Raw genomic sequence first — 13,678 nt, 5'->3', positions numbered from 1 at the left:
GACAAATGATGGACGGAATACGGAACCAATCAAACATTCACCCCCAGTCACAGATCTGGGTTTAATCCATCCATCTGGGTTGGCCCACCATGCCACCACAGTTTGGACTCACCCATATGCAAATCAGTCTTGACCCTGTTCCCAATGGAACAGTCCAGCCCAAACTGCCAGGCCAAGTACTCCCTGGACCAGAAACAAGCATCCTGGGACCAGTTGCAGGGTAGCACCATTCAACAGCCAGGCTAGCTTGAATCCAGGGGCACAGTGAGCCCGGGACCCACGTCTGGGCATACCTGGCGCACGTATGGCGACAAAAGCAAACAAAGACAAATGATGGACAGAATGAAGAATCAATCAAACATTCACCCCCAGTCACAGATCTGGGTTTAATCCATCAATTCTTTTGCTCACTATGCCACCCCAGTTTGGACCCAGCCATATGCAAATCAGTCTTGACTCTGTCACCCATGGGAACTGTGCAGCCCGAACTGCCAGGACAAGTCCTCCCTGGGTCAGAAACAAGCATCCTAGGGCCGGTTTCAGGGTATCACCCTTCATCAGCCAGGCTAGCTTGAATACAGTGGAACAGTGAGCCTGGGACCCACGTCTGGGCATATACGGCGCACTTATGGCGACAAAAGCAAACAAAGACAATTGATTTGCTTTGCATTCCGTCCATCATCTGTTTTTGCATTTTCTAAAAGTGGCATTTTCAAACAGACAATCTAAAAACCAACTCAACCAAAAGATGTATTTTTTAATTGTGAGTTCAGACCCTCCAAACTCCATATCTCTATCGGTTCTCAATGGGAAACTGCACTTCAGTCCCCCTGTTACCCTATGGGGGAGATAGGCCTTGCAATAGTGAAAAACGAACTTGGCAGTATTTCACTATCAGGACATATAAAAATACCAGTACATCTCCTACCTTTTAAATACACTGCACCCTGCTCATGGGGATATTAAGGGGCCTACGTTATGAGTGACCTACATGTAGTAAGGTTTGGGTACACTTGCCAGGTCGAATTGCCAGTGCAAGTCTGCACACACAGACACTGCAGTGGCAGGTCTGAGACATGTTTATAGGGCTACTCATGTGGGTGGCACAGTCAGTGCTGCAGGCCCACTAGTAGCATTTGATTTATGGGCCCTGGGCATCTCTAGTGCACTTTACTACGGACTTACGAGTACATCAAATATGCCAATCATGGATAACCAATCATGATCACAATTTACACAGGGAGCACTTGCACTTCAGCATTAGTCAGCAGTGGTGAAGTGCCCAGAGTACCAAGCCCAGCAAATACGAAGTACAGCACACGGTCAAAAATACAGGAATTAGAGGCAAAAAGACAGGGGAAACCACCCAAGGATGCCAGGCCTAACAGGAACCAAGGTTGTGCTCCTGTAAATTGGTGCGGCACGTTGCAGCATGGAAAGAAACGATGCATTGACAGACGCAGCGCCTTATTTTTCAATACATTTCCTCCTCTGCATTGTTATTTTTGACGCATCCCAGGTACTGTGTGTTAAAAGGATACAACCACTGCTTCTTAAGGATTGAGACTCATTAAACCTTTAAAAAGTGATATCTTGATTTGTGCATACTGGGTTTTGGTCTTATTTTATTCAGATAAACATTATCTATTTTCCTAAACTCGTCTGGAGTACTTTTTGTGGCGTTTTCACTGTCTTACTGTATGGGTTAGTGCACAAATACCTTACACATTGCCTTCTAAGTTAAGCCTACCTCCTCTGTGCCAAGCTACCAGAGGGTGAGCACAGGATAATCTGGATTGTCTTGTGACTTACCCTGACTAGGATTGTAGTCCCTACTTGGACAAGAGTGTACACCTCTGCCAACTAGAGACCCAATTTCGTACATTTACTATTAAGGAGGATTTTAAATTATAATTCTTTAGAGACCAAACTCAATATTTCTATCTGCTCCTAATTGAAAGGTAATCCCGCATTAAATGTAATAACAGGCATTAAATGTAATAACAGACCTGCCAACTTGCATAACAATCTGACCATGTTGAGGAGGGGCGGGGCCTTGGAGGGGGCAGGGCCTTGTGCCAAGAAGTACCTAAGTGACACTTTGTCACCCAGCTGCCCCAAGCTCCCTCCTCCCAAAAACAAAAAGAAAAAGCTTGCAGAGGCTGCTGGCAATGTCCTGGGGTTTTTCACACCCATTAATAGACATCAGCAGTTTAAAGCCTCCAAAAATGAGTTAAAACTGTTTTTCAGCTTGTTTTCCCTGCAACCGTGTGATATTGGCTCCTCACTAGGTGACCGTGTGATGGGAGCCAATATAGTGTGTCACACGGTTGCACCATGTGAGTTGGCAGGTCTGTAATAAGGTAACTCAGTGTTATTCTATATGAGAGACAGGCCTTGCAGTAGTGAAAAGGGAATTTAGGAGTTTTTCACTACCAGTAAATGTCCAGCATTTTAAATATACTGCACCCTGCCCTTGGGTTGTTTAGGGCCTACTATAGCGATGATTTATATGTATTAAAAAGTAAGGTTTAGGCCTGGCAAAAGGTTTATTTTGCCAGGCCGAAAAGGTGGCTTAAAACAGCATACACAGGCTGCAATGGCAAGCTTGAGACATGTTTAAAAGGCTACTTAAGTGGGTGGCACAATTTGTGCTGCAGGCCCACTAGTAGCATTTAATTACAGGCCCTGTGCACAGGTAGTATGACTTTACTAGGGACATACAAGTAAATTAAATATGCCAACTGACGGAAGCCAATGCTACTATCAGGTTGGAATGGGAGTAGTGAATTTTGCCCTTCCAAGCCTAATTGTTTATTTGATTTTTTACATAGCTTTAATATTTTTCTCTTAATGCTTAAAGTTTAATGTATTTTTTACTTTTATTTTGTTATTGTATGTATTTGTTATATTACATCTAATGTTTGATATTCTAATTACTGGCTTTTTATCATTTATGTTTAACTCATTTTTAATATATATTTTTTTGCAATTATTTTAACATATGCATTATTATTTAATGTTTGTATGTTATAATAGTGGTTTATGTTATTAATATGATCTATATGTTTATCAATATTTTTGACTTTACACGCAGAAATACAGAGTTTATATTTTTGTTCTTAATATTATTTTGCGATACTTCTGTTGTCATTATTTTTGTCTGCGATATTTCATCAGACAACCCTTTTTAAAGCAGCACTTAGGGATAGAGGGAAGGCATGGTGTAGAAACTTCCTCACAATGAACAACGGAAATTGTAGTCCCGCCCTTTATCCCTACAATCTACCAAATAGCAGTGCTCAGGAAGAACTAATTAGCAGCCTGAGAACAAGGTTGATGAAACTGCTAAAAGTAGCCTAATCTATATCCTCGGTTCATTATCGGAGACTGCACCCTCCAGCCAGAGGAATGCAGGCAATACGCTCCCACTCTCTGAGTAAGGTATTCTCACCCCTATTTTGTGCCATGCCACAACAAGTGATATCCAAAATGGATCCTGCTTCACTTTAGTAATTAATATTAAATAAATAAACATCTTTATTGCTTGATTTGTTAAAACTATTGTAAAATAAGACAACCATACTTAAAATACATTAGATATGTACATTCAAATTTTGGAGTTAAAACAATATCGACTAAAAACTGAAGCATGTTGAGATTGGAAATTTTTAGAGCCTCCTGGGGATTCCCTTTTTCTCCTGTAATTAATATTGAGAGCCAAACATTATCAGAAGGCATCTGATTCATTATTTGCAGAATCTCCTTTTTTCTAAGTTTGCATTATTTACACTGTGTACTCTCTTACATCGCTATGATCATGGGGTTTCCACTGCCTTGGAGCACAGCATAAGACTCTTTTCCCAATGTACGCCACCAATTCATGCTTCCAGTCTCTGTGCTGATCAGCTGTTTTTGTGAAAGTGGTGGTCTAAAGGTAATCTTTCAGGGACAAACTGTTTGTCTGAATTTAGAGCTTATCAAACGTACCTAACATAGCACTATCTCACATGCAAAATAATGCTATTTCTTTGTACAGTTTTATATCCTCAGATTGCATGCTATCTCAAAAAAGCCTTCTCTGTTTTCTCATAAAAACTGACCTTTGCTTAAGACTTCCAATTGTTACCTTTTCTTTTCATTCAAATGAACCTCACCTTATTTTCCGTTTTCCGAGTGCCTCCTCTCTCTAGGCACCATCTACTATTGGTCACACGTATGTATGCCTTAACCCATATTATTGCATTTCCGTAAATTGCCCACACCTCATTTCAAACCTGTCTTTCATAGCCATCCCCTGCAAACTAAGCTTCGTGTGTACAGGTGGCAGAGCCCTTTAAAGTATGTGTGGGGCTGTGTACAGTCATCCTGTCCACACCTAAGCCCCCTTTGTGTCACTGTTTGCAGAGCCATTCCCGGTCATGTGACCCAGAACACTGGCAGGAGGTGTAAAAATTACAAAATTACAGTTTACTAGAATGTAAAGAGCATATCTCTGTATGCTCCCAATCCAATGTTAGCACCTATTAAATGTAATGAGGTTATCCATAATTAGTCAATGGGAGAGATAGACCTTACAAAAGTGAATAATGAAATTAGGACTTTTTCACTGCTAGGGCATGTAAATCTTAAGTACACATGGCCTACCTTTTAAATACAATACACCCTACCCCATGAGTCGTTAGAGCCCACTTAGGGGTGGCTTGTGAGCATAAAAAGGGAAGGTCAGGGTCTGGCAAAGGCTGTATTTGCCAAGTTCCAATGGCAGTTAAAACCTGCACACACAGGGTACATTGGCAGGCCTCAGACATGTTCTACAGTGCCAATTCAGTGGGTGGCACAATGAGTGCTCACTGGTAGCATCTAATGTACAGACCTTGTGTACATGTAGTATCACTATTCTCCTAGGGGCTTACAAATAAACTAAATGCACCAATCAGGCATATGCCAGTTGTACCATGGTTTAGGAATAGACCTCCTTACCACTGGTTATCAGGAAAAAACATGCAAAGAGTTTTAATGCCAACAAAAACTGGTTCAGTATCAAAAGGAAACCAATCTAGAGAGCGGACCTGCAAAAAGGGCCAGGTTCAACACTACCCATTTAGGCAAGCGCTTCAGCATCCTACATAGCAGTACATACATGTTGCAGTGCAATGTAATACATGGTGCCCCACTCCAGCAAAAGGTACTATAACTTGTGCCCTAAGGTAACGATAACGTGTGCAAGCGCCATGCACAGTTTTGTCATCAATTATGTAATTTCAAATGTTGCAATGATATTATCAATGATATCACAGAACATGGAGTAATGTTATATGTGGGGTAATCAGCTGTGCAGGGCGAGGGTGTGAGATATAGTTACCTTAGGGTACGAGTTATAGTTACTAGAAATAACTCTAACTGGTGAATTTCAGTGTTTTTTTTAGTTTAAAACATTACATTGCAACTGAGATGTTCACCTAACTATAACATCAGTTTAACCTCTGTTTTTTCAGTAAATTTGCAGGCCCTCCTCCCCAAGCCTTTATGGCCACAGGGACCCCATCCCCCAGGGCCTTTATTTTTTTAAGGGAAGGGGAGCATGCAGCCCCCGTCCCTGACCCTCTTAAAGCCCTGGGAATCACATGCCCCTCTGCATTTCTTTCTTATAAGGGGAGGGAGGGAGAAATGTACCCCACTCCCCAGACATTTTCAGCCCTGGGGACCCCCATCTACTTGTGCAAAAACATATATTTAGAGGGGAGGGAGCGACAGCGGGCCTAGAGGACCCAATTCCTGAGGATTTTTTTAATTAAGGGGAGGGGGCACGCGGAGCCCGAACCAATCCACTATGGGGGCCCTGGGGAACCCACCCCCCAAGGCCTCACTTTTCTTTTTTTTGTTAAGGGGAGGGGGCACATGGTTCCCAACTCTGAGCCAATAGTCGGCCCGCAAAACCCATCAGAGCCCACCCAGGGCACCTACCAAACAGTACTCTGGGGTCTACAGAGGTGGGCCCCAGGTTCTGTGGGAGCCAGCATTTTTCCTTCCCAATAGGAGCAACTGTTTGTGATTGCGGCGATCTAGGCGAAAGTAATCTGAGTTTCTTCCCTGCAAGAGCGCAGGCACAGAAACAAACGTCTGTTCCCATCCAGCGAGAGCCAAAGTTCCCACTCCCGCTTTCCGTGCATAGACTCCTGCGAGCAGTGAAATTATTGTATTTCGGAGGTGGGTTCCCCAGGGCACAGTGTCCCTGGTGCCCTTTAAGTCTTGGGGAGGGGAACCACATTCCCCTCCTAACCTACACTTACATGTTGGCCCTGGTGGATTCGGTCCCAGGGGCCGACTGTGGCTCAAAGGGGTCTGCACGCCCCTACCCTATTAATATGCATTTTGGCCATGGGGGGGGGGGGGGCCAGGGCCTATACAAGGTCTGGGAGGGTGGCTACTTGCCGCCTCCCCTTTTTTAAATAAGTGGCCATGGGAGAAGTGGGTTCCCGGAGCCGTAATCGGCCAAAGCAGAGGGGGCACACCCCACCCTCGCATATTCTCAAAATTCAGGTCCTGGGGCGTCGATGAGGCATGGGGGCATGGGTGCACACCTCCCTCCCCTTCGTTTTTCAAGGTGACCCCCGCTTACCATTTCATTTTTATTTAAATGCCTCAGTCCCGCAAAACCTGCACATACTTTTCAACCTTTATTTCTCAAAAACTACTGAACGTTTGTACACCAAATCACAAAAAGCAGGGTTTCTGGACCAAGATCTACCTTCCTGTAAGTTTGGTGCAATTCCATTTAGCCGTTTTTGTTGATGCACTGTTCAAAAAAGTATATGGAAAATGCATGGGGATTTTGAGTTTTGGGACCTCTCTTTGTTTTCAGCCCCCACTTGCCATACCCCCCAGAAACCTTCCATGTACAAACTAGGCAGAAAAGAGCACTTTTAAGGAATGTTTTCTAAACATTCATCAAACGGCACCAAAATTATCATCAAAACAAGAAAGGCATTTACTTTGAAAATGCTATATAATATATAGTATATATATTACCTATTGGGGGTCGGCAGTAGGTAGTTATAGTTAGCACCTAGTTTCCATAGGAAAAGCGTTTTTTTTGTTTTGCCACTATCTTTGGCACTGTTTGACGAATCTTCATGAAATTTTCAAAACTAATATGACAGTCACTTCAGCTGCTGTCTTAAAATTTGCAGAGTGATCCATCAAGCGGAGGCCGAGAAAAAGGGGGGATCCCAAAAAGCATTTTCCCATGGGGTCTTTAGACATGACTACAGACCGAACTGTTGAACGGAATTACACAAAATTTGGCAGGTAGATAAATCTTGGTATGCAGATCGTGCTTTTTGTGATTTGGAGTAAACCCGTTTAGTAGTTTTAGAGCTATTAAAGGAAAAAGACATATAGATATCTAGGGATGCAGATCTGATGTGGATACACCATGGCGTATTTGTGCATCCACGCACCAAAGAAAGGACCTGGCTGGCTGGTCGCAACCTGAGAGTAAAGTTGCAGCTGTCATTTTGTTTATTGGCTCGGTGCAGTGGGGGAAAAATAACAGTGAAAAGTGAGATAAGGATAGAGGTATCCTGACCCCACAGAACAGATGGAGGTGTCCATGAGAGACACCCAACCCTCCACGGGCCAAAAATTGCCCACATTTTTTTTCAGCCGAGTCGTGGATACGCCGCGGGACTCAGTGCGACAGCCTGTGTATATCCGCAACAGAATCGCAAATCCAAAGCAGATCTGCATATCCAGAGCAGATCCGCAAATCCAGAGCCCAACAGGAAAAAAAAAATCATGCACGCTCACTCAAACAACCCCCAAGGGGATGTGGGTATCTGACAGGATGAAGGGGGTTGGCAGTAAGTGAGGGGTTGGGTGAAGGACCTGGCTGCAGGCTTTTTGCCTCTGTTATGTCAGTTCCCTTTGATATATAAGGACCCATTGGGGTCTATAAATGTAGGTGGGGTTAAACGGTTGCCCACTTGGATTTAAGTTACTTTGGTTAATTTCTTTTATGTTTCAACATTACAGAATAACATAGTAGTGAGCTCTCCATGACATCACAACAGTCATTCAAAAAATCTGTATTATACACCGAAGCCTTGGATCAGAGTATAGAGTTGATTTGACAAAATCGATTATATGATTATAATTTTCTGGTGTTTGACTAAAAGGCTCTATTTTTGTTAAATAATAAGCAAATTATAAATTCATGGCCAACACAGGTACTGTGAACATGTTCTAAGATGACTGCTGTGCTTAGTTTGAAAGATATGCCCTCTTTACCCTTCTTTTAGGTCTATGCACATGGTTGTTTGTAAAAGTTGCTGAGAACAGAACTCACTCGCCTGTGAGCAAGGCGTGTTGATGCTGACATGCGTTGGGTGTTTATTTTGGCATTACCTCATAACTGTAAAAACATATTGCTGTCACGTAACTCAGTCGGAGATTACACCTACATCTCTATAGCCTTGTACCATTTCCCACTTACTTTGTGGCATGTTGCCCCAACTTCTATAGCTTCTCCACTCTCTTGCAGTAACGTGGATACAACAGGAGGGGAGAATGAATAGAGCATACTGTTCACTAGCGACCCTGGACTAGGTAATCCATGGGCCAGCTCTGCAGAGAATGGAGGTAAGTGTGTGAGAAGGTTGTCAGATACCTGCAAGAAAACAGCCTAAGGATCCCATACAGATAAATATGTATACAAAAAGTAACTAGGTAGAAATGACTCAGAATCCTGTATTCATGCAAAATACGGTAACCGTAAGTTTCCCTAGTCTTCTCTCGAAAGGACCAGAGCCGAGGCTCACGTGGTGCTTGCATTTTGCAGTCGGAAGTTGAAATGGAAACTTCCTTTGTTCTGAACTGTAAGCCCACCAGTTGATACTTCGGGCTAAAGATTCGTTGCCCAGAGACTTCGTGCGGGGCTAACGAGTTACACAATTGTGGATGAGTTATCAATTCATTTACTATTGCTGTACTTGCATATTTGTTTTTTTCAGAACATCTGAGCAAATCGTTGGTATGTAAGGTGGGGAATATAAAGCCGTTGCAAGTGGCCATAATAGCCCTGCTGGGGCAAATATCCAGGTTCTAGCGTGCGGCTAGAACTTGCATGTCAATCACTTAAGAGTGGAACTTCAAAAGTTCCAACACAATTAATCTCAGTTACTGTTCATCTGATTGACCCACTTATATGAATGTGTGGGCCTGATCAATAATAATCACGGCCTTCGGTCTTTTAGGCAACTCAAAGTGTACGAACAACTATGAAGTGCATTAGTGCTACTGAGACGTCATGCTTCTTTTTTGGGGCAGGAGATACACTTAATTAGGTCGGTCAAGGTCAATGCACATTCGAAATTTCATTTAATTTGGCAGAGCCAAGAAGCCTTTGGCGTATGCGCTCCTTAATAACTACAAATGACATTGACGATATTCGTCTCCTACTCATCGCTGTTAACGGTTTATTGTTGAGATAAACGTGTCTGAGTGACTGGTCACCACAACGCACTGCATTTCAGCTTGGAGTGACCCTGTAATAAAATGTATTTCATAATGCAGCATCTTGTGTAATAACTGATAGAGCATATATACTCTGAGGTGAAATGTTGGACAAGTATAATTCTGGCTCACGTGACATCCGGACGTAGTATCTTCAAATCTGTTTAAGAGCGCTACAGATCAGACACCTTTCTCATTACGTTTCCATATAATGAACAAACTGCAAACTTAACTTTCACAGCCAGCAAGCGGAACTGATCCTTTGATGGCCAGAGTCCAAAATTAGACTTCCACTCAGTGGCTACATAACGAAACTTTGTAGGCAGACTGTTCGTGGTTCTAAATTAATTTAGTTACTACTTTATAGCCGAGTGGTTAGCCAGTTACAAGATTACTATCGCTTTCCAAAATCAGAGTGTAACCGAACAGTATATGAGTGTCATGGAAACATGAAAACATATTCACTTAAAAACGAACGCAATTATTTCAAAATGTGCATTTTCGATTACTTCAGAATTTTGTTAAAAAAAGAATGGACATAAAAATGAAGAAAAAAAACCATTGCATGGCATACCTATTAGGTTTACTCTGCCTGGAGCCCGAACGTAAAATTTGGGAGACGATCCAAATTTGGAAGTAAACATCTCCTTCAACCTCAGCAACCTAAAAAACATAGAAGACATTTAATAGGATGTGGGAAACATCTGGAAAGGGCTATGACTTGAACTAAAATCAACATACATTAGAAAGAAAAACATTGCAAAAGGAAGAAAAAACCTGGATCAAATAATTTTCAGTTGAGTAATCAAACATTAGATTACTTTGCAGAATGTAATACATGCGATATGTAAAATAAGAAGGATAGGCGTGTTTTTCTGTATGAGATGTCTGACTCATCGGTTCTATTTATGCTTCTATGCTCAAGGACAAACCACCCTCATATCTATGATTTAATTATCTAGGTTTGGTTTTAAAGTACGGATAAATGCATATTATCTCTACTACAAGAAAAACAACATTAGAGATAGATGCCAGCCTTAAAAATATCAGATTATTAACAGAGGGCAGCTGAGATCAATAAGCATATGAAGACTGGCTATATATTTAAATGAATATTTAAGGCAATATGGCGGATGATGTTCAAATAACGTTATTTTTTTTTACTAAATGTATCACACCTTGGACATCACTGAAATTTATATGAAAAAACCGAGCACATACATTCCTCAGACCAAAGGACATTTGAGCTGGGTGATCGCTGAGTTTTGAGACAATTTTGGGGGAAGCATTAGGCATAATTCGTCATGAGAAATGTTTCCCCCATTAAGATTTTGGTTGAAAACAGTACAGATCAGGAAAGGCGCAATGAGTGGTCAGATTATAAGTGGCATAAAAGTTGGTGCAAAAGACGCTTTGGCACTTCACAGCACTATTTAACTTCATACATGAATCGTCTTTTGGTGGGCTGCATTGCAAAGGGGTGGGAAATGCAGTTTGGCGCCATGTTATCTTGCTTGTGAGTTGCAGCCTTTGAGTGTCATTTATAGTGTGGTGTCTGCCCCAGCCTGGTACCCGCTGAATGTCTAGGCAATACACAAGCTGTAAATCACATGTCTTTATTCCTCTGCGTGTACCTGGGAACTCCCCACATTCTGAATTAAGCTCTCATACATCTAAATCTAGCGATTGCATCACGCACTGATACTGAGTCCTTGGGGAGCCATATAGGTTCCGTTCATAGCAAGCAAGACACAACAGAGAGATGTCATATAACGATTAATAAACGGTCACCAGACTCGCCAGGAAACAAATCTGCCATTTGTGGCAAATAGAGCTAACATGACTGCGTTCTTCCTTGTTTAGAGTGTCAGAAAATATACATTTGGAAAGGACAAGCGACAGCTGATACTAGACTAGACTAAGCACAGTATGTTGTAGCTTGTCTTCAATCATTCATTCGGATGCAAAGTACTATACATCTGTAGATTATTATGCTAAAAGATACTTTCATATAGCACACATTGCAAACAGAATTGCCTTTTGGCACTTAATATTACTAGTCAACGAAAAGGCACTCATTTCATTAGCATCTGAAAAATGATGCCTATTGAGAATTTGAGCGTATGTTACCTATACGCGTTTGCTACACATACATAACTCACTGAACTACTTCTGAGGCATGAACTGCAAGTTATGCAAGGAACTGTTCCACAACTGCATGTGCTCATTCAGCTACCTTACTATGATTTGTACCTCCAAGTGACACTAAGTAGGGCTGTGGAAAACGAACGGTAATATATCTTTTGACCTGGAAGACTGAAAGAAGTTGCACGCACTGAGTGTGTCGGCTGCAGTGCCTTTGATGTTTATTAAGCGAAGTTTCCATGATATCCTATATGGTAGGATATTCTACGTCAGGACCGGAGGCTCCAATTATGCTTCTCTTTCCATGCTTTAATAATCCAGCAGCCAATCAGAGAAGATTTAGAAATAAACATATCCCATAAACCCTCTTAATATCACATGACCAACCATAGAGAGGGACAATATATATAAGGTTGCAACAGGAAATACACTTCCTCTTTCTTTGCTGCTCCCGCAGCCAGGTAAGTGCTCTTATCTTGTCTATTATCATTGCCTTGTTTCACCGTGTTACGCTGTATAGTTGTTGTAAATGAATTTAATATTGACAGTATTGATTTTACTAGGGATTGCTTAGCGCTCACGTTTTGACAACACAGTGGAGTGGAAGCGGACGCCGGTGCCTTGCGCTCGCAGTTCTATTTCTAGTTCCATTGGGACTGTGAGCACGCGCGCGCTCGTCTCGGATCATCGCACGCTTCATTAGCAGCGGCAATCGGAGACGAACGCAGGTTGATTGGAGAGGCCCAGAATACAAGTTTTTCTACTTGGCAAAAGGTCCCCTTGTTTGAGGGGCTGTTTAAACTTGTGCCTGCACAGTTTTTTTCTGTGCATATCTATATAGCCTGACTTTGTGCTCAATTGACTTGCTCCCTGACGCCCTGTGAATTAGGTCTTCACAGGGTTGGGAAAAATTGGCATAGGCTCTGCCTAGAGTGCTGCAGGCAGCTCCTTCCACGCTCTATTTTTCATTCTTTCACACCTGCTGGGGTTTGCACTCCTCCTGACTGTAGCCCTTGGCTACCCTGTGATACATTGTCCTTTGGGACCTTTCTGAATCCTAATAATGGCACAATCATATGCTTATGATGATGATGATGAGTATTTTGGTGGTGACACTCCATCTTTGGAAGAAAATTTAGGTGGAGCTTTGGACAATAGTGTGCAACTCTCTGTTAATAAAGCCTTGGCGAAGGCTCTTGGGCCCCTTGCCCAACATTTTGAAAGCTTTGCCCGGCAAAAGGGTTGGTTGCCCCCAATTACACCATCAGAAGAAGCTCAAGCTGGGCTTCCGTCTACCTCCAAAGGAAAATCTAAAGCCAAGAAGTGGCCCCACTTTGAAATATTCGAACACTTGTCAGCCTCTATTCAAAGTGAACATGGTTACAGTACGTCTCATCACCAGGAATGGCAAGAGACTGGTCCAGCCCTAGAAGACTCACCTTTGGACCCTAGTTTGGATTCCGATTCGGACTCGACTCAAGTGGACTGTCCGGGTTCTAGTAAATGTAAGAGGACAGACAATACCAAGGACCATACTCCAAAGGTATCGAAAGTTCTTAATTTCAACCCAGAGGAAATTGTCCACCCTAGCTCTTCTAGTTGTTCCCTTCCCCCGGAGGTAGCACTTTATATTCAGGAACACATCAGATCAGGGTTTGATAAGGAAGTTAGAGCCAGACTTCGGGTGGAATGTCCTAGACTCGATGTCGATGGAAAAGTGACCGATACCCCAGAGACTGACCCCACTATGGTCACTTCTAAGAAAAAAAGGTTGAAAGACCCTAAGAAGGGTCTGGACCGGGCCTGTAGGTCATGCCAGGACAAACTATTAGACCTTTCAGGCCAGCTGGCAAAAATCCTGGAATTAGCATTCCTGGTGAAAGAATCAAACGCCCCTATTGACCCAGACATCTTAGTGGGATGGGCCCAAAGAGCTATTTGTTATTTAGGTAATGTCAATGTGGCAATTTCCACAGAGCGGAGGCGATCAATTCTTATGAGGATTGATCCTCAACTG

The 13,678-nt window shown here is 42.5% G+C and overlaps 1 protein-coding gene across 2 annotated transcripts in view; it reads right to left on the bottom strand.

The window, feature by feature from the left end:
* GALK2 (galactokinase 2) overlaps positions 1-13,678 on the bottom strand; it is an 849,252-nt gene that overhangs the window by 652,293 nt on the left and 183,281 nt on the right. For both annotated transcript variants that reach the window (XM_069222509.1, XM_069222510.1), the window contains exon 2: positions 10,091-10,179. In XM_069222509.1, coding sequence (XP_069078610.1) covers positions 10,091-10,179 — 89 coding nt within the window. The remainder of the gene's footprint in view (positions 1-10,090; positions 10,180-13,678) is intronic.

This window comes from Pleurodeles waltl, chromosome 3_1, assembly GCF_031143425.1.
Source record: "Pleurodeles waltl isolate 20211129_DDA chromosome 3_1, aPleWal1.hap1.20221129, whole genome shotgun sequence".
In the NCBI taxonomy this organism is placed as follows: domain Eukaryota; kingdom Metazoa; phylum Chordata; class Amphibia; order Caudata; family Salamandridae; genus Pleurodeles; species Pleurodeles waltl.
This window is presented reverse-complemented; position numbering and strand designations above follow the sequence as displayed.